Source organism: Aotus nancymaae, unplaced genomic scaffold (genome assembly GCF_030222135.1).
Source record: "Aotus nancymaae isolate 86718 unplaced genomic scaffold, 86718_ANA_hifiasm-v0.15.2.pri h1tg000040l, whole genome shotgun sequence".
Classification (NCBI taxonomy): Eukaryota; Metazoa; Chordata; class Mammalia; order Primates; family Aotidae; genus Aotus; species Aotus nancymaae.
The window spans coordinates 37,857,954-37,878,786 of record NW_026988454.1 but is presented as its reverse complement, the minus strand read 5'-3'; the positions used below and the strand labels follow the sequence as shown (position 1 = coordinate 37,878,786).

Below are 20,833 nucleotides of genomic sequence, written 5' to 3'. Positions count from 1 at the left end.
CATTTAGATTATATTTCTTGGTTATATTTGTGTGCTATTTGACAAACTCCTGGAAATGTCCTCATTGACGTTTATAGAATATTCAATGAAAGACTCAAAATAACCACAGCTACACTATTTCTCAGAATTCTGTTACCATTAGGAGTACCTTGAAAAGCTGGTTGGCTCTTTCCCACACATCCCCAACCCTCTTGTCCTTTATTATAGCAACGCTGTTCACAAGTCTCTTCTTCCTGTCATCAGTTTTCCTTGTCCTTGCACAGAAACCTTTGCTCCCAAACTTCAGCTCTCCCATCACCGGCTGGCATTTAAGTTTCCCATACAGAAATAATATTACTAACAAAGCTATGAGTAATTTTAATGTGGGAAGGGGAAAGGAAGTGCAAGATAGCAATAATTGAAAGGTAAAAAACAAAATTTTCATATGCGCATCATCCATATTTTCTTTATCAACTCTGCCTTACATTTCTACCAAAGTAGAATTATCCCTGTTGTTGAGAGACACAGAGAGATAATTATATGCATACAGTTATACCACCAGGGAAGGTGCAAACTTCAAGTGTGTGTTCTTTCAAACCATGCCCCATTGAACCTCAGAGGTCAGTAAGGTAGGCCCTTGTGGGGGTCTCTGATCAATATTTACACAAAACATGAAATCAAATTCCCCCTTACATCCCTGAGCACATATCTGAACTTAAATGCATTATGGATTAAAAAGTTGCAGTTCTCTATTGATCTCTTTTCCAAATCCATGCTGATATAACATTTGTACTCAAGAAAAGCTGTACAGGCAAAGATATTGCTCAAACATACACAACACACTCAACGGATGCCTGGCAAAACGCAGGAGCCATTGGCATCTGTACTTACGGAGATATAGCAACCATGGAATTTGGAAGCAAAAACATATAAAAGGTATCTGGGGGAAAACTGTGGAAATTTTAATATGGCCTGCATATTAGACAGACCATAATTATCTTTGGTGTGATAATGGTACAGTGCAGTGGTTCTTAAACTTGCTGGCACATTAGAATCACCCGGGAGCTTCACCAAAAGCAAACAAACAAAAAATACTAATGTCTGTGACTCATGCAGGAATTGAGATTAATTTATCTGAGCTTTGTAGTATTAAATTTTTCTAAATTTAAAACTTCGAATACAGATATAAGATTTATGTGTATTCAATAACCCATTACAAAATTTTCTAAGTGCTTAAATTTTTCAAAATAAAAGTTGGGGAAACAATATCAACTGTCTTGCTCATGTGATCATCTTAGACAAGATACTATCTGGGGTACAAAATTCAGCATATCACAAAGAGAAAACTACTTTCAGATGATACAAAATGTTTATGAATTGACTAACATAAGAATTAGTCAATTCATAACTAATCAATAAAAATTGACTAATTCTTATGTTTAAGAACGGACTAAGCTTAATAAACAACAGAATAAACTTACTTGGTTTCAATACTTATTTTAAAATGTTTTTAAAAGTGGTAGTCCAGTGCCTTACTTACATTATTCTAAATATTGTCTTTGTAGCATATTGCAGGCATAGAATGCATCTGGGTTTTATCTCTACTGACCCTAAAAACACACTTTAATGTACATTTTAAAATAAATCCTTACTATTCATCTGATTTGTCCTAATTTCCAACAAAAATGTTCCAATTAATATTGATTCTTCAATCAGTCTAAACTAGTGCCATCTGTCATCTGGACAGTTATTATTCATAAGGAAAACTGTAGTTATTATTCATTATTTATATCTCACCAACTTGATATTTTTCCCTGGCAAGAACATTTAAAGAATAGTGAGAAACATATCTGGAAAAGCAGATTGGAGGCCTGATTTCGAAAATGTTCATACTTAAGCATGTATTCATTTGGAAAATATTTATTGAGAACCTACTAGATGCCAAGTAATGTGGATACAATTATACACAAGTCAAACCAGATTCCAGATTTATAGTCATGTTGGGAATACACACAAACATGCATGACACAATCAGAGGGCTGCTTTTGGAAAGTTAATCTGACGGTAAGAATTAAACTAAACCTGGCTTGTGGTAAAAGCTTATATTATATGTAAGTAAATAAAAGGGTATCCTTTCATGAAAACTAAGTTTGGTGGTAGAGTCCTCCTGAACAAGTTCCTTTCCATTCTGTTTTTCTCTTCCCTCCTGTATTGGTTTCACGTGGCTACTGTAACAAATTACCAAAGTTTGGTGGCTTACACAAAATAAATCTATTCTCTAAAAGTCTGGAGACTGGAAATTTGAAAGCAAAATCACTGGGCTGAAATCTGGGTGTCAGCAAGGCCACACTCCCTCCGAAACCTCTAGGGAATCCAGTCCTTGCCTCTTCCAGTATCGATCTGGGGGGTACCAGCATTTCCTTGCTATGGCCACATGACTTCAATCTCTGCCTCCATCTTTACATGCCTCTTCTCTGCATATCAAATCTCCCTCTGCCATCTAAAAGGATATTTGTAATTCCATTTAGGACCCAACTGGATAATCCAGGATAATCTCCCATTTCAAGATCCTTAACTTAATCACATCTGCAAAGACCCTTTTACCAAATAAGTTCACATTCACAGCTTCTGTGAATTAGGACCTTTTTTTTTTTTTTTTTTGGAAGCCATTATCAGACTCTCATACCTACATGGAAAGCCTAAGAATGAAAAAGGATAATAAGAAAAAAATATACAACTTGACTAAGCCAGAGCATTTACAGTTCTGCTCCAAACACACCTGAAGAGTTTTTCTGCTTCTGAATGGGTCCCCAAAAAGCATGGTTCTTTATGCCTTAAGTTATTTAATGTGTTTACGGTGAGAATTGAATAAAATGAATATTGGGAGGTGTCACATGAATTAAAGCAAATATTATACCTCTTTTTTCCCCCTCTTCTTCCTCATCAGTCATAACCTCGAATTTCCTTTTGAGCAGCTCCTATAATTTTCACTGACCCATTTCAGAACTCTGGCTTGACATTCCACTGTATTATATCCTGGGAGAAAGAACCCAGCGAAGTTCAGCAAGCAGCCCCCTACGCAGAGCCGGTTCTGAGGAGCCTTCAGGATCAGAGGTGAATCTGGGCAAGGCTGAAGCCTGGTCTGGTGGTACCCTGGAGCCAGATCCGTTCCAGAACTGGAAGAGTAACACGGCATTCATCCAGGGGACGTGCTAGTTGTAGTTGCTTTTCCTTAACTAAAAGACCAAGTCTTGGCTAGAGAGCATAAAAGCCTAAGGACAAAGTGATATGGGTAAGCCAGAGATTACGGATAAACCTCAAGATTCCAAGGAAAACAGTGAGGAGCCATTAAGCCTTTTGTACTTCAGCAATTACAACAGTGGAGGATAGGTCAAATCTTTGCCTTCCTCATCGAACCCTTTGAGTAGAACTGTAATACAGACCACTGTAATCCTGACTCACCTCCTTCTCTAGTCACCTGGATGTGGAGAATTGCTGCCATTGTAGAATCCACTTGCTAAAATCCTTAATCAAAAGTTTTTTGTTTTTTTGTTTGTTTGTTTTTGGTTTTTTTGAGACTAAGTCTCACTCTGTTGCTCATGCTGGAGTGCAGTGACGTGATCTCGGCTCACTGCAACCTCTCTACCTCCCAGGTTCAAGCAATTCTCTCAGCTCAGCCTCCCAAGTAGTTGGGACTACAGGCACATACCATCATGCCAGGCTAATTTTTATATTTTTCGTAGAGACAGGGTTTCTCTATGTTGGCCAGGTAGTCTTGAACTCCTGACCTCGTGATCCACCTGCCTCAGCCTCTTAACGTTCTGAGATTGCAGGCACGAGCCACCATGCCCAGCCAGAAGTATTTCTTAATATTGTTAGTACTTAAGGGTGTCCTCCAAAAAAGAAAACATCCTGATGTAGAAAATCTACATATAAATCAATAAATCAATGATTGCTTGTATATAAACCCCATCTACTTTCTTCTCACTCCAGCTCTAAATTAGTATTCAAATTCAATCCTCAGCCTCTTAAGCAAGAATAAAAATACCACCTCATATACTATGATGCCATTACAAATATATTTCCATTTTATTTGAGCTATCAACTTTTTTTTTGCTTTTATAAACAGAATAAATAATTCATTTCATGGCTTAAAACACAGCAACATGAAGGCAAATGCAAAGTAAACAGCAAATCAAAATCTGTAGAATACTAGACAAGGGCTGTCTTATGTAGGGCAATCACTGTGAGACAGTCCAAAGACTTAAAACATTGCATTTCACTTTGTTTTCAAAGAACATGGTGACCAAGTTCACAGGTTAGGCAATCCATTATCCCCTCTTCCTCATTTATTGGCTTGCCTTCATGTAGCCAAAGTTTCAGGCAGCTACATAAAAAGTCTATTGTTTCCTCTCCGCTATAGCTCATCAAGTAATGTCCTTTCACTCCAGTGAAAGGCCTACACCCTCTTACTAAATTCATCCTAGCTTATTAAATTTATAATTTAACAACTGTGCCAACACACTGTAATAACAGAATCATTACATGGTTTTTACATACAATTATTTTTTAAAGGAAAGCTCGCTGGAGATCCAGTTTATGAAAGCAGATATTGCCTCAATCTCCTTCATACATTCCGAAGAAAAGCTCCGTCATCTCCCACCCACCAATCCCTGGTTTTGGCTAAACCAAGAAAAAGACAACATTGATGTCTGTTAAGTAGGAAGGTATGTCAGGGTCAAAGAAGAAATAACTCTGGCTTTGAAACATAAAACAACCCACACCTTTCTCTTTGCCAAGCCAGTATCCTGACAGGACCACTGAAGCCCCTTGCCTCATTTCCTTGTGGCCTGAGGCTAGCTTCACTTTCTGGCAGACCTCCCAGGACAATACAGGAGGTCTTAGAGCCAACTAGTCCTATAGATCCAAGAGGAATCAAAGCATAGCTGTCACTCATACAGGTTGCAAATGCATCTCCTTGAGGACAACTGGGTGCCATTATCTGTAGATAGTTATTGAAACACAGATTTCTGCCACTAGTGTTAGTCGAATTCTAAAGTTTGGTCTAGTAAAAATAAACTAAAACCCTGGAGATAAAAAGTAACATTCTTACTTCCCAAAGCATCATCACATAATTGGCAAACATTTATTGACTGCCCGCAGCATGCCTGGCATTAACTAGATGTTGAGATTCAGGGATAAAGAAGACAACATGTTCAATGCCTTTATGAGTTTCTAGTCTAAGATGGATACAGTAACTGGACACATAGCTGAGAATAAACAAGGGACTGAATAATAAGACACAATGAGAATTTTTTGTAGAAAATTGCATACATAATGCATTTTAATCAAAGTAAACCATATAATACATTTTCATCAAAAGACATAGCTTGATAATTTTACTATACTCTATTTATTGTTTACTTCTTTCTTTCTCTTCCTGTTTCTCTTTTCTGTTTTTACTACCATGGTTATTCCCAGACTTATACACTTCAGGAAAAAAGTGTGAAAAATGTGTTTTGTTTTTTTCTTTTAATTTGAAGTGGAAGGAAAGAGCACAGGGTTGTTGACTTTTTATCTTCCAAGGAAGGACATTTTTCCTCTAAAAATGAAAAACTGTAATTACTTGCACTCACTTTATTTCATTAAAACTGATCACATATTAATAAAATAATTTGTGATCAAATTCATTTACATATAAACAACCAATATCAGATCCTTTCATATTTTGATTAGCAGTATGAGTTATAGAGCAGGAATGATAATGAGTAAGAGAAGAAAAAAGGCCTGATGAGTCAAAAATCTAATGGAAAATAGAGGCTGGAGATGGCAAAAACTTTCCTAATTTGACAGTTTTCTCCGGGACCAGCCCAATCTTTAACAACACAATAACAAAGCAGCAAGGTGTATCTCTGCCTTGCATGGAGTGGATATGGTGAATGAGAACACCATCAAGAATCAGAAAATGGGCAGTAGTGCTGGACCCGTGAAGAGATTCAGGCCGTCACCCCCACCTCCCCTGCGTCCCACCACCGCCCGCCCTCGTCCTCGGACCTATTCCAACAATCTCTTGAAACATGGTGGATTACTATGAAGTTCTAGGCGTGCAGAGACATGCCTCACCCGAGGATATTAAAAAGGCATATCGGAAACTGGCACTGAAGTGGCACCCAGATAAAAATCCTGAGAATACAGAAAAAGCAGAGAGAAAATTCAAACAAGTAGCAGAGGCGTATGAGGTGCTGTCAGATGCTAAGAAACGGGACATCTATGACAAATACGGCAAAGAAGGATTAAATGGTGGAGGAGGAGGTGGAATTCATTTTGACAGTCCATTTGAATTTGGCTTCACATTCCAAAACCCAGATGATGTCTTCAGGGAATTTTTTGGTGGAAGGGACCCATTTTCATTTGACTTCTTTGAAGACCCTTTTGATGACTTCTTTGGGAATCGAAGGGGTCCCCGAGGAAGCAGAAGCCGAGGGACGGGGTCGTTCTTCTCTGCGTTCAGTGGATTTCCATCTTTTGGAAGTGCATTTCCTTCTTTTGATACAGGATTTACTTCATTTGGGTCACTGGGTCATGGAGGCCTCACCTCATTTTCTTCTGCGTCATTTGGCGGTAGTGGTATGGGCAACTTCAAATCGATATCAACTTCAACTAAAATAGTTAATGGCAGAAAAATCACTACAAAGAGAATTGTCGAGGATGGTCAAGAAAGAGTAGAGGTTGACGAAGACGGCCAGTTAAAGTCCTTAACGATAAATGGTAAGGAGCAGCTGCTGCGCTTGGATAACAAGTAATTCAACGCACGCACTTAACAGAAATGTTAAACTATAACAAGCACCATTTGAGGATTAACAGGAACATTTTTTTGAAGATTTCAAACGAACTCGACTTTCAGTATAATTGTACCTAAAGTATTTATAAACAGTTCATCGGAGCCTCTATTTGTCATAGACTTTTGAGTTTATTGTTGGGACCACATAATAGGACCATTTTTTTTTTGTCTTTAAAATTTTTGTAAATCTCTGTATGCACTTTGCTTTTTTATTAAACGTACTCCAAGGTGAGTCTTGACTCTTTAGTGTAGGATAAGATTGTACACTAACACCAGCATGGACCTGCTTTTCATTGTGTCTGAAACGTGAGCCACGTAGTGTCGGCCTGCTGTGAAGTTAACATTGCCAGGACGAATCTTCTACAGAAATAATTTCCATTTTTTTCAGTATTTAGTAGTGAAAGATATTAATGCATTAATGGTAATACATTTCTGGTTTAATATAAATTACGGATGTTTCCTAGTTGTGCATGAATGCTGGCAACTTAGTAAGTTTTGACAATTGTTTAAATATGTAATGTTAAGCTTAGGTTTAAAAAAGTAAAGCTGGTAAACCGGGTCTTTGTCATTTGCTTAAAAAAAAAAAAAAAAAAAGAATCATAAAATGATGTAGGCATACCTGGAAGGTAATGTGGAAGTGTAACTGCGGGGGAGTTCTGCTAAGAAAGGAATGCTGAGAAGACACTTGGGAGAAAATGACTTTTTAAAGTGTGAATTGAAAAGAGAAGGAGCTCAAGGCCGAGAAACTGACACTGACAGCACGAACTGACTGAAGTGCAGATTAGGGTTGAGCTGGGGCAGTTGAAAAATAAAGGACAGAGCCGAAAAATCTTAGAGAGAAGAAAACAACAAAGCTTAGTGACAGCTCCTTGAGCAGGCCCGGGGAGAGAGATGTCAGTGATGACTCAGATGTCAGGAGTGGTGAGGCAGGCCAGCGGCAGGACTGCCGGTGGCAGGAGGAAGTAGGAGAGGAAACGATGCATGCGATAGCTAAGAAATGCTATAAATGGCTACAGATCTGTGGTTTCTCCAGCAAAAATGTAAGTGCAAAACATTCTGCATTCAATACCCTAGTTGCAATGTAACTGTGGGGAGAGCAACAGATTAACTACACAAATTGTTGCTTTAATATAGCACGCCTAGGAATGTGCATGGGGAAAAAAAACACTGAGGCAAAATAAAACTCAATTGTGGCTAGCTCTAGAGTAGCATTATATTGAGAAGTGCCTTCTGCCTCCTCTTTTATGCTGTTATTTTTCCAAATTTTCTCTAGTGAGAATGTTGTTTTGTAGGGCAAATTTTTGAAAATTCCTAAGTGAACATGTTAGAATGCTGTGTGTTAGTTTGTAAATTTCACAGAAACACATACACACCAGAAGGCATCCACCAACATAAGGTATTATGGAGCTTTCGGCACACAGAGTGTCCTCCAATACAGCATTAATACATGCGTAGAAGTCAATATGAATCATTGTAGTTGGCCATCTGATGACTTTCACGTGTTTAGCATACAATCGGAAGTACAGAGACTGACCATACTTTAGCCAAATCATAAAAGCCAAGAAATTTGTCTAATAAATAAATTACCCCAAAGCCTAATACTACCTCAAGGAATTTTTCAATAAGATCTGTGAAAGGCCCTCTAGAATTAGAGAAGATATCAGCACTAAGATATTTGAGTATTAAATACAACATTTCACGATCCTAGAAAAGTGGAATGGGTACTTCCAAAGTAAACTGGGCAAATCCAGCATGCAAGGTCACTGGAATAGAGAAACGTCATTACTGCTTCCTCAGACTCCGGCAGTGGACAGTGGGCACCGGGTAGTCATTAGGAGGACCGCCTCTGGAACCAGACTCCCAGGGTCTGAAAGCAGCTGCACCACATTCCTAGCATGTCACCTTGAGCAAGTTCTCTTCACTTTTGTGCCTCGCTTTCCCCAACTATAAAATAGAGATCATAACTGTATCTACCCTCAAAGAATCATGAAATATAGGGCTGGGCGTAGTGGCTCAGAACTATAATCCCTGTACTTTGGAAGCCCGAGGCTGAGGTGGGTGGATCCCTTGAGGTCAGGAGTTCAAGACCAGCCTGGCCAACATGGTGAAAACCCATCTCTACCAAAAATTCAAAAAGTAGCCGGGCATGGTGGCAGGCACCTGTAATCCCAGCTACTCGGGAGGTTGAGGCAGGAGAATCCCTTGAACCCAGGAGGCAGAGGTTGCAATGAGCTGAGATCACACCACTGCACTCCATCCTGGGCTGACAGAGCAAGACTCCGTCTAAAAAAAAAATGTGAAATATAAATGAGTCAATATTCAAATATAGAGTATTATAAACCACATAATACCAGGCAAATTGAAGGTACAATATAAAGGTTAGTTATTATACGTTTTTCATTAAAGTGAGATGTCAAAAAAGCCCAGTCTTTTAAAAAATTCTATTAATACTTCAATGCAACCATCAAATGTGCTGATCATGTTGGTGATCACTTGATAGTTTTTTCCATATTCAAAAATAAAAGGTTGCTTTTTTTCCTCTCCTTCTTCCTCATATTTTTTCCACTGATCTATACACAAAAATAAATATAGTTAATACTTGAGTTTCCAGGAGTGAGAGGTCCAGATGGTTTTCTCCCTACTCAAGCCCTCCTCTGGGAAACGAAGAAGTCTTTATTCAAAAACCCTGTATGTTGGCAACAAGTTTCAAAATCAAAAGCAAGTTGACCCCACTGTAAAAGAAAAAATCTCCTTCAGCCCTTACATTGGGTGGTGGGGGGAGGCAGGGCAGAAAAAATAGCAGAAAAGGAAAGAAAAAGGCTGTACTAATGAAAAATTAAATACATTTGGGTTTTTGCAAAAGGCTCTAACACCTAGTTCTCCCATGATGCAGCACAGCTCCTCAGAACCCAACTCTTACTATTTCCTTGGATCCCCACTCTGGATAAAGGTTCTTTTCCCAGCAAGGCCATTCATTTGTGTGGTAAGTACTAACAGTGTAAAATACGAACTCCCATGCTGCCAAACCCTCCTACCATGGCTGCTCTGTGTTCCTCAGCCACTTTCTCCTTTGCACTGTCCTCTGCAGGCTGAGCTGCTCATCTCCTCATGAGCTTGCCTTCCCAGCCATTCCCACAAGGCTCTCTGCACATTCTATAGGTGATTTTCAGGAAACATCTGAAAGCCCACCTCACCTCCAAACCTCACCAATCAGAGAAGCCTTCAGCCTACCACTCCACCAATAAGATATGAGGATATAGGTTTCCTGCGCAGGTAAGCTGGCAAAGACCAGAGGCTTACCCAGAATTGCCTTGCTCCTCACCAGGCACCAACTTCTTCAAAGCTCAGTCTCTTCCCTAGGATACTGAGAAAGCCACCTACCTTGATGTTCCAGAGAAATATGGGCTGAGCTTCCAGAATCCTCAGATTTGCAACTATTTGTTTAACTGTTTTAAATTATACAGACTTTCGTCTTTTTCCAGATTGGTATTTCTTTCAGGAGTCAGAGGACACATCCTGGCATCTTTCACTGAATTCCCTCCCTAATAAAACCATTCTTTTTTTTTTTTTTTTTTGACAGAGTCTTGCTCTTATTGCCCAGGCCAGAGTACAATGGCATGACCTTGGTTCACTGCAACCTCTGCCTCCTAGGTTCAAGCGCCTCCTGCCTCAGCCTCCTGAATAGCTGGGATTACAGGCATCTGCCACCACACCTGGCTAATTTTTTTTGTATTGTTAGTAGAGATGGGGTTTCACCATGTTGGTCAGGCTGGTCTCAAACTCCTGACCTCAGGTGATCCACTTGACTCAGCCTTCCAAAGTGCTGGGATCACAGGCATAAGCCACTGCACCCAGCCATAAAACCATTCTTTACAAGCACAGTTTCATCTTTTCGAGATGACAATTGGCTACAGATGTTGAATAGGTATGCAGGGACCAGCTTCTATGCACCCCACCTTTAGGACTTGCAACTCCAGTTCATAGGTCTCAGAGAAGTTGTAAATTACCAGTTTCCAACATTCCAAATTACTGCAAATGGCAGAAACTGCAAATGTTTGTAAACGCCAAGAGTCTGAGGATCTACTGACACAGTATGTGATGAAACCTCACCCACAGAGTATTAGGAAAGCATTTCCTGCCTGTCTGGGGCTGGCAAGCCATAACCCTTTTCTTCTCCTTGGACATCAAGCAGGACTCATCTGAACACATGGGCTCAGGCTCAAAGCCTATTGGGCTGGACTGAGAATGCACCTTCATTCTCTTCCCAGAGCAAGGGAAGGAAACGGGAGAGCATCTTTGCTCTAGGAAAGCAGGCTTTAGTAAAGGAAGTGGCAACTACTTACAATTCATACAAAGTGCAATTCTTTCCTCTAACCCACACCTTGACCTGTGTTGACCATCTCCCTCTCTCATCATACTGTCTATCTCTAGATTCTTCCAAATACTTATTGAACTACTATGTTCATGATAGGAGAGAGGAGGAAACTGTCTCAGATAGCATAAGAAGTTCAATAGTAACCAAGCATTTTCTTAGTTATTTCCAATGGGCCTGTGTGCTTTAGCTCACTTAAATCTTCACAACACCACTAAGCCACAGAGATGTTTTGTAACTCACCCAAGATCAGTTAACCAATAAGGGTAGATCTGAGACACAAAACCATGCCATCACATCATGGAGAGCTCCCTCTTCACACTACAATGCCAATCCATTAGAACAGCTCCAGTTCAGTAGACCCAATGATCCATGATGGAGCAATTGGGTATTCTGAAGAATGGGCAGATCACAAGTATACACAGAGGAAAAAAAAATACCAATTCTTCAGCTAAGATTAACCTCTAAGACCTCTCACAAACTGGTATCAACCTCTCATTCCAGTCTTTTCTTCCTCCTCCCAAGAGCCATACAGTATCCATACAGGACACTGTAAGTTGATCCTTACAGTATCAACTCCCTTCCAAACTTCTCTCTCTTTGGAATGTATTTACCTTCTTCCCCTAAAACCCAATCTTATCCAACTGCTCCAGCAAGATGAAACCTGAAACTTTCTCTGATGTTCTTAATTGGATGTAAGATGTCATTCTTCTGTGAACACCCCCATAGCAAGGCTGTTTAAAAATGATGTAACATAATGATTGTAACTTCCAGTCCTGTAACACAGATATGACAGAGCTTGTCATCCTTAGTAGAAAACATGGGATAGTATACAAAGCACCTGTTAACAAACTCCAAGGAGTTACCACAGCACAGTTTTTAAAAAACATATCTTATCAGCCAGGTGTAGTGACTCATGTCTGTAATCTCAGCACTTTGGGAGACCAAGGTGGATGGATCACCTGAGGTCAAAAGTTCGAGACCAGCCTGACCAACATAGTGAAATCCCATCTCTACTAAAAGTACAAAATTAGCCAGGCATGGTGGTGCATGCCTGTAATCCCAGCTACTTGAGAGGCTTGGGTAGGAGAACCACTTGAACCCAGGGGGCAGAGGTTGCAATGAGCCAAGATCATGCCATTGCACTCCAGTTTGGGCAACAAGAATAAAACTCCATCTCAAAAAAAAAAAAAAAAAAATATATATATATATATATATATATATGTATGTACATATATGTGTGTATATATGTACATATATATATAGACATGCACACACATATGTCTTATCATTAATAGCTACTATTCTGGGTAATGAAAACCAAATATAGCTGCTACCAGTGACAGTGATTCCATATTTTGGAGATTCAATAGACTGATGCTAAGAGTACTCCATCTAACTAATGTCTAATATAAAAACCTCTATTTTCTTCCTGTCTCATTGAGAATCTCAATGTCACAGACCCAAGAAGAGGCAAATTCTAAGTAATTCTTTAGCATGCAGAATGTATGTGCTATTACTCTTCTTTGTCTAGAATGTATTAAACAAGCAGAACCAAGGGAGCAAATATGAAATTTCTAGAGGAATAAATGGGTGCTGCCACTAATGATCATGTCTGAGGCTTTGTCAGATGTTTAGGAACAAAATTATCAGTTTCCAGCATGAAAGACAGCAAGGAGAAACCTGACAGCTAAGAGGCTCTGATTTCCCTCCCACATGAGGATAAAAGAAATAGGCATCTATTGTTTTTTTATTTTGGTTGCTTGGATGGTTTGGTTTTTGTTTTTTTGAGACTGAGTCTCGCTCTCTCACACAAGCTTGAGTGCAGTGGTGCGATCTCGGATCACTGCAACCTCTGCCTCCTAGGTTCAAGCAATTCTCCTGCCTCAACCTCCCGAGTAGCTGGGATTACAGGAATGCACCTCCATGTTCGGCTAATTTTTGCATTTTTAGTAGAGACTGGGTTTCACCATGTTGGCCAGCCTGGTCTCAAACTCTTGGCCTCAAGTGATCCACCCACCTCAGCCACCCAAACTGCTGAAATGGGGATATACTGTTTTTTTAATTTTAACTACGCCAAGAAGGAGAAATGGGCATATATTGCTTTGAATTTGAAAACTTCAACAGATTACTTTCCTCAAGAATACAGGAATAAGAATCCACTTAAGCATTATACTTTTGCATTGAAATGCCCTTTCAGCATAATTGCAGAAATCCTTGTGTGTAGGCAGAATGCATACATATTAACACCTTTCTGTTCCTCTTTTTCATCACTCAGAAAAGGCATGCATTTGCTTTTCACAGAAACCTGGAAAACAGCATTCCTGGAAAAAACGATTCTTTCTGTACCTCCCACACTCCTGGCGTCCAGCCTTCAAATTTCCATTCTGGATTCCAAAACTACAAAGGGGTTTGGCCATGTAAGTAAACTTGTCATCTAATTTCTAAAGGAGGCTGATTCATTTTTAAGTAATTACATAAATTTAAATTATGAGTCTAATGTTAATAAGTAGACATATAAGCGCTTTGGCCAAACAGTCCACTTATTTTATTTATTACAAAATCAACATAAATACTCTGCCCATGTACGTGTGTGTGTGTGTGTGTGTGTGTGTGTGTGTGTGGTGTGTAATGATTTGCATGGAAACTATAAGTATAAATGCACCAACAGTGTATTCATAATACTTATATTATATTCATATACATGCAGTGCCTACAGTGTTACAGTTCACAAAAATGAATAAAAGCACTGCTGAACTAAAAACAGGTTCATCAGAGAGAAACCTACAAATGCTATGCTTAAGATAGAGACTATTAAAATCTGATGTGGCTTAAACAAAAGTGGTAGATTGTTACCCTCATCTCAAGTCATCTATTATTACATACAACATGTAACTTCTCCAAATGCAAAATGATTTGTGTTCTAAATATAATAAAACATGATAATTCAGAGAGTAAAGAGAGTTGATTGTCTACATTACTCACAAGTACAATTTTAGAATCTATAGATAAGGTTCATTTTCAAACAAATGATGTCTTCATTATTTACTTTTCCCCAATATGTAATGCAAATAAAATATTAAATGGTGTAAATATTTACTTTGAAGATATTCAGGCATAGAGGATACATATCAGTAACACAGCATTATGTAGATGTGTTATTTATTGTTTCGTATTTCTCCCCCTTAAAAGAAAAACATATCATACTGCAGTTTCACCAGCTTAATAACGTATGTCACAATCTAGAAGATTCATGTGAGACCAAATAAATTTTAGATGCTTTCACAATTTCAGATATTCACAATATTTCACAATATCTGAATAAAGCAAAGATTTTCTTAAAATCTTTGAAACTGCAAATTCATTTCAATGCTATCATTACTTATTCAATACAAACTACTTTTGATTTATTTTTTAAAAATGCAACTCTATGCAAAATCACCCCATAACAATTGTTTTGCATCTCAATCATTTCTATATTGGGCTCAATTTAGGCTGATCCTTTGAGTAATACAATGCATGTTCTATTACTGTACAAAATCCTCACAATCCAACTTGTTATTCAATCAGTAATTTAGTCCACTAATAGAAATGAGATGGGAAGGAAGCAGGTAGTATGTGTGTGGGGGAAGGAAGGAAGTGAATGATCCCAAAACAGTCACCTTCAACATAAATACACACTTTCCCCTTGATAAAAGACTACACAGACTTTGGCCCCAGCTCTTATCAGCATGGATTTATAAGAAGCCTGGAGAACTCCACTTACAGAACAAGAAAACTAGAACTTGGGAGTGGGAAAATACTGGACCATGCAGAAATGCTTTAGTATCTCCATGGAAAGATCCACCTTCATCTAAAAAGAATTCTGTGCATTTTAACATTTTGCTCAGTAAGCTGTTTTTTCTAATCAAATTCACTTTCAATCATTTCTTCAAGATGCTTAGATTATTACGATTTCAGGTAGAAATCTAAAGAGTGGCTCCCTCTAAGCCTTAAAACTTACTGGTCAAGGGTTCACAGAACAAAGTTTGACAAGTGACACTTTGTGTTCGAGCACTATCAATGAAAAGTTTTTAAAAGTATACCTAAGGAGGTGCTTATCAGGCCACCTAACCAGGAAGCATAATTGCAGGGTGTAAACGACCCCACAATGGCAACAAACAAAAGGTCTGTGGCTTATACTCCATTTATATAATTATGAGAGTCCTCACTCACCCCTTTCCAGTCTGTTTTCAGGTTCCCAAAAGGCTTCTGAGGGGCAACACCTCCTACTCCCTGCAGCCATGTGGCCCAGGAAGTGCTCTATCCGTGCATCTGACACCCCCCTTCCTGGTCAGCCCACACTGGTTTCTCCAGTCCTTGGCTGTTCTTGCATGCCACCTCCATTGCCAGGAGTGCCTCGGGCAGTCTCCACTCAGGGGCCAGCTGGGCTTGGCCAGGGGCTTCCTCAGCAATGACACAGCCAGCACCTCTGTAAAGTGTCAGAGAAGAAGCAACTGCCTTTTCCTTCCATAACTGTTCTCCTCTTCCAGGTCCCTGCCCATTTTTCTGTTCCTAGCCCTGAAACCCAAAGACTTCCTCTTTCTTTGAGTTACAACCTCTGGGTCTACTGGCCCAAGTCGAGGGCTGGGCAGCCTGGGCATTTCTGTGGATTTTGTTTTCAGTACATAGTGAAATGTTTTACTCTTTATAAAATGCATGCTTTCCTCTCCTCAAAGGCAGCCTGTCCAGGGAGTTGAGCCTGCCTGAGCGGACCCTTTCCTCAAGAATATTCCATCATGCCTGGGTCCCCAGTAACACATGGTTCATTCATATTTTCCTTCCCTCTCCTTGTCCTCCCTGCGCTGGGTCGGCTGACTTTGGAAGACGCCTCCATACGAACCATTTGCCTGGGTACAGAGAAATGATATCATGTCAAGGAGGTTAAAAAGGCACAGAATTTCAGGGGATAAATATGAAAGCATACAGACAAAAACATACAGACATCACCCACCGAACTCTACAGGGAAAAGGCAGCATGGGATGGCATCTAGGAAAGCAGGAACAGTTTGAGTGGACACAGAATTCTATTTTGGCCAAGATTTGTAATTTGTGGCTGCAGGACATTTATGGAAACATGTCATGCAGGGACACCTTGGCCTGGAAATCATCTATTTATAAAACAGGTCTCGGTTTAGGACCAAGAATAAGGCAATCCCCATATCTTTGGCTTCCTGAGAAATTTCAAATTATTTCACCTAAAAATGGAGAAGCTCCTGAATGAGCTGTAGTGAGTTGATTACGTGGCTAATATTTATAAACTAAGAAAATCTCCACGCAATGAAAACAATCAGTGACTAAAAGATTATTACAAGTATATGCTCTCCCACCAGCCAGCCCTCATTCATCATCTTCTCAAATATCCAGTAATTTAATCAAAGGCGCTTTTGAACCACCAAATAGGTCATTTTATTTTAGAACCTTTGGGTCTGTGGTAGGCCAAGACTTTGACGTCCTTGTGTCCCCCTGAAATATCTAAATGACTTTACTACGTGAAAAAGAGCTGTTCATCAGTAACCGAGAGAACTCCAAGCTGTTTCACACCCAAAGAGAATTGTCACGTGGATTTCAGTGGAAAGTGTTTGTGCCACAGCAAGGGTACTGACACAATGTAGATTGTTGGGGAAGACGTGGAGATGAGGAGACTCAGAGCCATCTTACTGTACTATTTCTAAGGTTAAGAAAATCTGATTCTTCATCCTCTAAAGAAAAACACAACCATTGGCCGGGCACGATGGCTCATGACTATAATCCCAGTACTTTGGGAGGACAAGGTGGGCACACCACCTGACGTCAGGAGTTCGAGATCAGGCTGACCAACATGGAGAAAACCCATCTTTACTAAAAATACAAAATTAGCCAGGCATGGTGGCACATGCCTGTAATCCCAGCTACTCGGGAGGCTGAGGCAGGAGAATCACTTGAACCAGGAGGCGGAGGTTGTGATGAGCCTCTAGAGATCATGCCATTGCACTCCAGACTGGGCAACAACAGCGAAACTCTGCCTCAAAAAAAGAAAAAGAAAAACACAACCATTAATGCCAGCAGTGATGGTGGTGGTGGCAGTGGTGTTCTCAAAGCATATCTTGTTTCTGTGTCATGTTGGTTCCGGAAGATTTTCAATGCATCTACGGAGTTTCCAGTTTGCAAATGATTACTAATGGGGAGAGAAAAAGTCCCCAGCCTAGGGCTTTCCTTCTGCTCTATCTACAAGAACTCTTATTTCCCCCTTGGGTCCTGTGGCCCCACTACAACCATGGCCCACCCCAAATGCTGCTAGGAAGATCTAGACCACAGCCTGCCATAGAAGATATCCTCCCTGTGAACTGAGGCCCCACTGCCACTCAGACACTGACTCTACACCTCTCAGTACAATGAAAATGACTAGATTCAAGCCAGAGCTGATCTATATACAAGTGGTGTCATCTGGGACGTTATTCCACGTATCTGAGTTTTAAGATGAGGATAATAATTTTCATGTTATGAGGATTAAACAAATTCCAGGCAGGCACGGTAGCTCATGCCTGTCATTCCAGCACTTTGGGAGGCCAAGGTGGGTGGATCATGAGGTCAGGAGTTCGAGATCAGCCTGGCCAAAATGGTGAAACCCTGACTCTATTAAAAATACAAAAATTAGCCACTCATGGTGACATGCACCTGTAGTCCCAGCTACTCAGGAGGCTGAGGCAGGAGAATCATTGAAGTCGGGAAGCAGAGGTTGTGGTGAGCCGAGATGGCACCACTGCACTCCAGCCTAGGCAACAGAGCGAGACTCCATCTCAAAACAACAACAAAAACAAATTCCATCTTAAAGTACGTGGAATATAGAGTGCTCAATATATATTTTTCTTTTCTGTGATGATACAATTTGCCCCAGTTATATGAACAGCTGACCATGAAATGCCAGTCGACGTCTAGGCGACACAAAATTATTTAGTAAATGGCAGAATTTTGTAAAAGTATTCACTACTTCATTATAGTAAATAGCATCTTGTGGCCTGAAAATAGTTAAGGTGGTTTCCCAAAGTACCTATTTTACTACCAATGAATTGCCTAGAATCCAGACTGGCATAACCGTCTCCAAATACCAAAGGGAATAGAGCTTTTATTGCAAAAACAAACACAAACTACCAGACAGGCAAACATTCCCTTGTACTTTTAACTTGCTCTGTGTACACTTGAAGAAATAGCATTCGGTTTACAAGAGATAGAAACAAAGTAATTTCTCTGAATGGCATAGTGGTAAAGACCCTGACAACAAATTGCTTGGGTCTAAATCTTGGCCCTGCCACTAGCAGTGTGACCTTGGGCAGGTTACTTTACCTCTCTGTGCTTCTGTTTTATCATCAGTAAAATAAAGATAATACCACCAGCCTGAATGGGTAGCTATGAGGATTAAATGAAGTAAGAGCCTCTCCAACCCAGTGGCAGTGATCCTTACCTGAAAATCAATGTTCTGCAAGAAATGCTGACTGTGCCATTCTTTTAAATGGAAAATCATGTAACACATCTACCCAAGACACTAAACCCGTTTCTAAAACATACACAACAAAACTTCCATGTTGAATAAAGAAACTATCATGTTAGAATACAAAATGCTTAAAACGCTATTAACTGAAGACCAGTTAGTAAGATTATGAGTTGTTTCTAGGCAGTGCCAATGGCATATATCCTCTTAGCTGACACTGTATATGTTTTCAACATGTCACTTAAGCTATGTCCCCCACATTTAGGTTAACATGTATTATTGGGTTTGAAGGCCTAAATACAAATTTTTTCTATACAAGATATAAGTAAAAACTGTTTTACTGAAAGACTTGTGTTCTATGAAGCTTGAGTATTAAAAATACATATTCTTACAATGGAAATAAATTCACCAAGGTGGAGATTCTGCAGAGTATGTCAGTCTCTGTAAAGTATATGGTGGCAAGCAGAAGAAAGACAGCTTCAAAACATTAACAACTGTGACTATTACAAAAGAGCCTAAAATATCTCACTAATTCCAAAGTATACAATTTTTAACATTTTTCCACATATAAAGAGACAGCCATTTTTTTTTTTTTTACAAATTATGCTCCCTGGAACATTGGTAATAACTATTCTGCAAAAAAATAATGGCTCCTAGGTTAAAAAAAAAATTTGGAATATGCTACTTGCTACAAAGTCTCTGCATCTCTGTTTTAGACATTCAAAATACTCACCGGGCTATTATATGCTACAGGAAGTCTTGCAGTAAACTTTTTTCCCCCCAGAAACTCACTGCTTGCTAACTGCAGTAAACTTTGTTTACACCAAAATATTGAACCACAAAACTATTTTAATGGAACACCTGTTAACAGTGTCCAACACACAATTTTGGAAACAAGGATCTGAACCCAATTTATGGAAGAAATTTTGCTTTAAGCGGATTAACAAAGTATTAATCTCTCCTGAGATGTGTAAATAGCTATAAGAATGGGCCTTTCATTTTAAGAGCTGCTAGCTTGGACTTTGCCTTCAAACTTCAGCTTCAAGCCAAGTTCAAAAAGGAATTAGTCTTTTTCCTTTCCCTGCAAAATGGAGATGACACAATTTCTAATCTCTAACATAGGGGATGGGAAAATTAGTGAACGTTTATGCCTCTAAATTACACTAAAATCTTAGCAATTAAGTGACCTGACAAAGCATCCCATCATTTCTATAGACAAATAATTTAAATGTATGCATTAAGTCCCTACAAAAACAGTGGCAGTCCTAAGCTGAAGATACAAAGTATTTTAAGGAAATACAAACATTTTCTTATCTTAAAGTACTGTTAAAAGAAAGTTCCCTCATTCAAAGGAAGAAACATTGTTTCCCTCCTAGAGCTCTGAGGACTTCTAGTCATTTACCTTCTCCCTTTCTTTGAAGGAAGTGTGGCAAGCAGCAAATAGACTTTAGTAATAAGTACAGTAAAGTGGAAGTTTCTAAACAAGAAAGAAAGGAAATTCTACACTGATGCTATTTAGGGATGTGAAGTCTCAATGATAACTGTTATTGGATGACTGCTAAATGTAACTGCTGTACTGGGAGTAGAAAAATCAAGTAACTCAAATACTGGCAATTAATTTTCATATAGCCTCTGGGATCTTTTTCACATGTAACATGTGATCTCAAAAAAAATTACATACTCTAAAATACTACATCTGTGTCCAATAGTCCCTTAGAGTAAATATCATAGGATGTAAACAAACAAGGGCCTTTGTCAACTTGGCTGCCAACAAATGAAGGCAGCAGCTTAATTTATGACACTACACAGAATAATAGCTGACATTTCACAAGAACTTCCTATAGACCCTGTCACATTCTTTAAAAGAGTATCTCATTTCTCAGTTCTCTACTTTTCCCAAATTCAAACTGGCACTTGTGCCAAAAATCTAAATTTACATCCTTTTTGGACAACATTTTTGAGAATCAAGCATAATTTTAGCAGGGGAGAAAAAAAGGCTGTATACTAAAGTGTCCTGCAAACAATATATACCCAATCCTTCTAAAATATCAAAATATCAGTCAATTCATCAATATAATTGAGTTATATTATATATGAGGAATTGAGTCTATATAGTGCTTAGGATAAAGTATAA

General features: G+C 39.2%; 2 protein-coding genes across 4 annotated transcripts in view; one reads left to right on the top strand and one right to left on the bottom strand.

Annotated features, from left to right (window-relative positions):
- The window catches only part of ARHGAP18 (Rho GTPase activating protein 18), a 193,862-nt gene that overhangs the window by 101,960 nt on the left and 71,069 nt on the right, over positions 1-20,833 (bottom strand). Inside the window, exon 1 of one of the 3 annotated variants that reach the window (XM_064360704.1) lies at positions 15,408-15,495. The exons of the other annotated variants lie outside the window; for them this stretch is intronic. The gene's annotated coding sequence lies outside the window, so the exon portion shown is untranslated. Of the gene's footprint in view, positions 1-15,407; positions 15,496-20,833 lie in introns of those variants that run through there. 3 annotated transcript variants of the gene reach the window in all.
- On the top strand, positions 5,955-7,379 carry LOC105721322 (dnaJ homolog subfamily B member 6). Its single transcript, XM_012458366.3, has one exon. It carries the CDS (start codon positions 6,057-6,059, stop codon positions 6,780-6,782), a length of 726 nt encoding a protein of 241 aa, XP_012313789.1. The 5' UTR covers positions 5,955-6,056; the 3' UTR covers positions 6,783-7,379.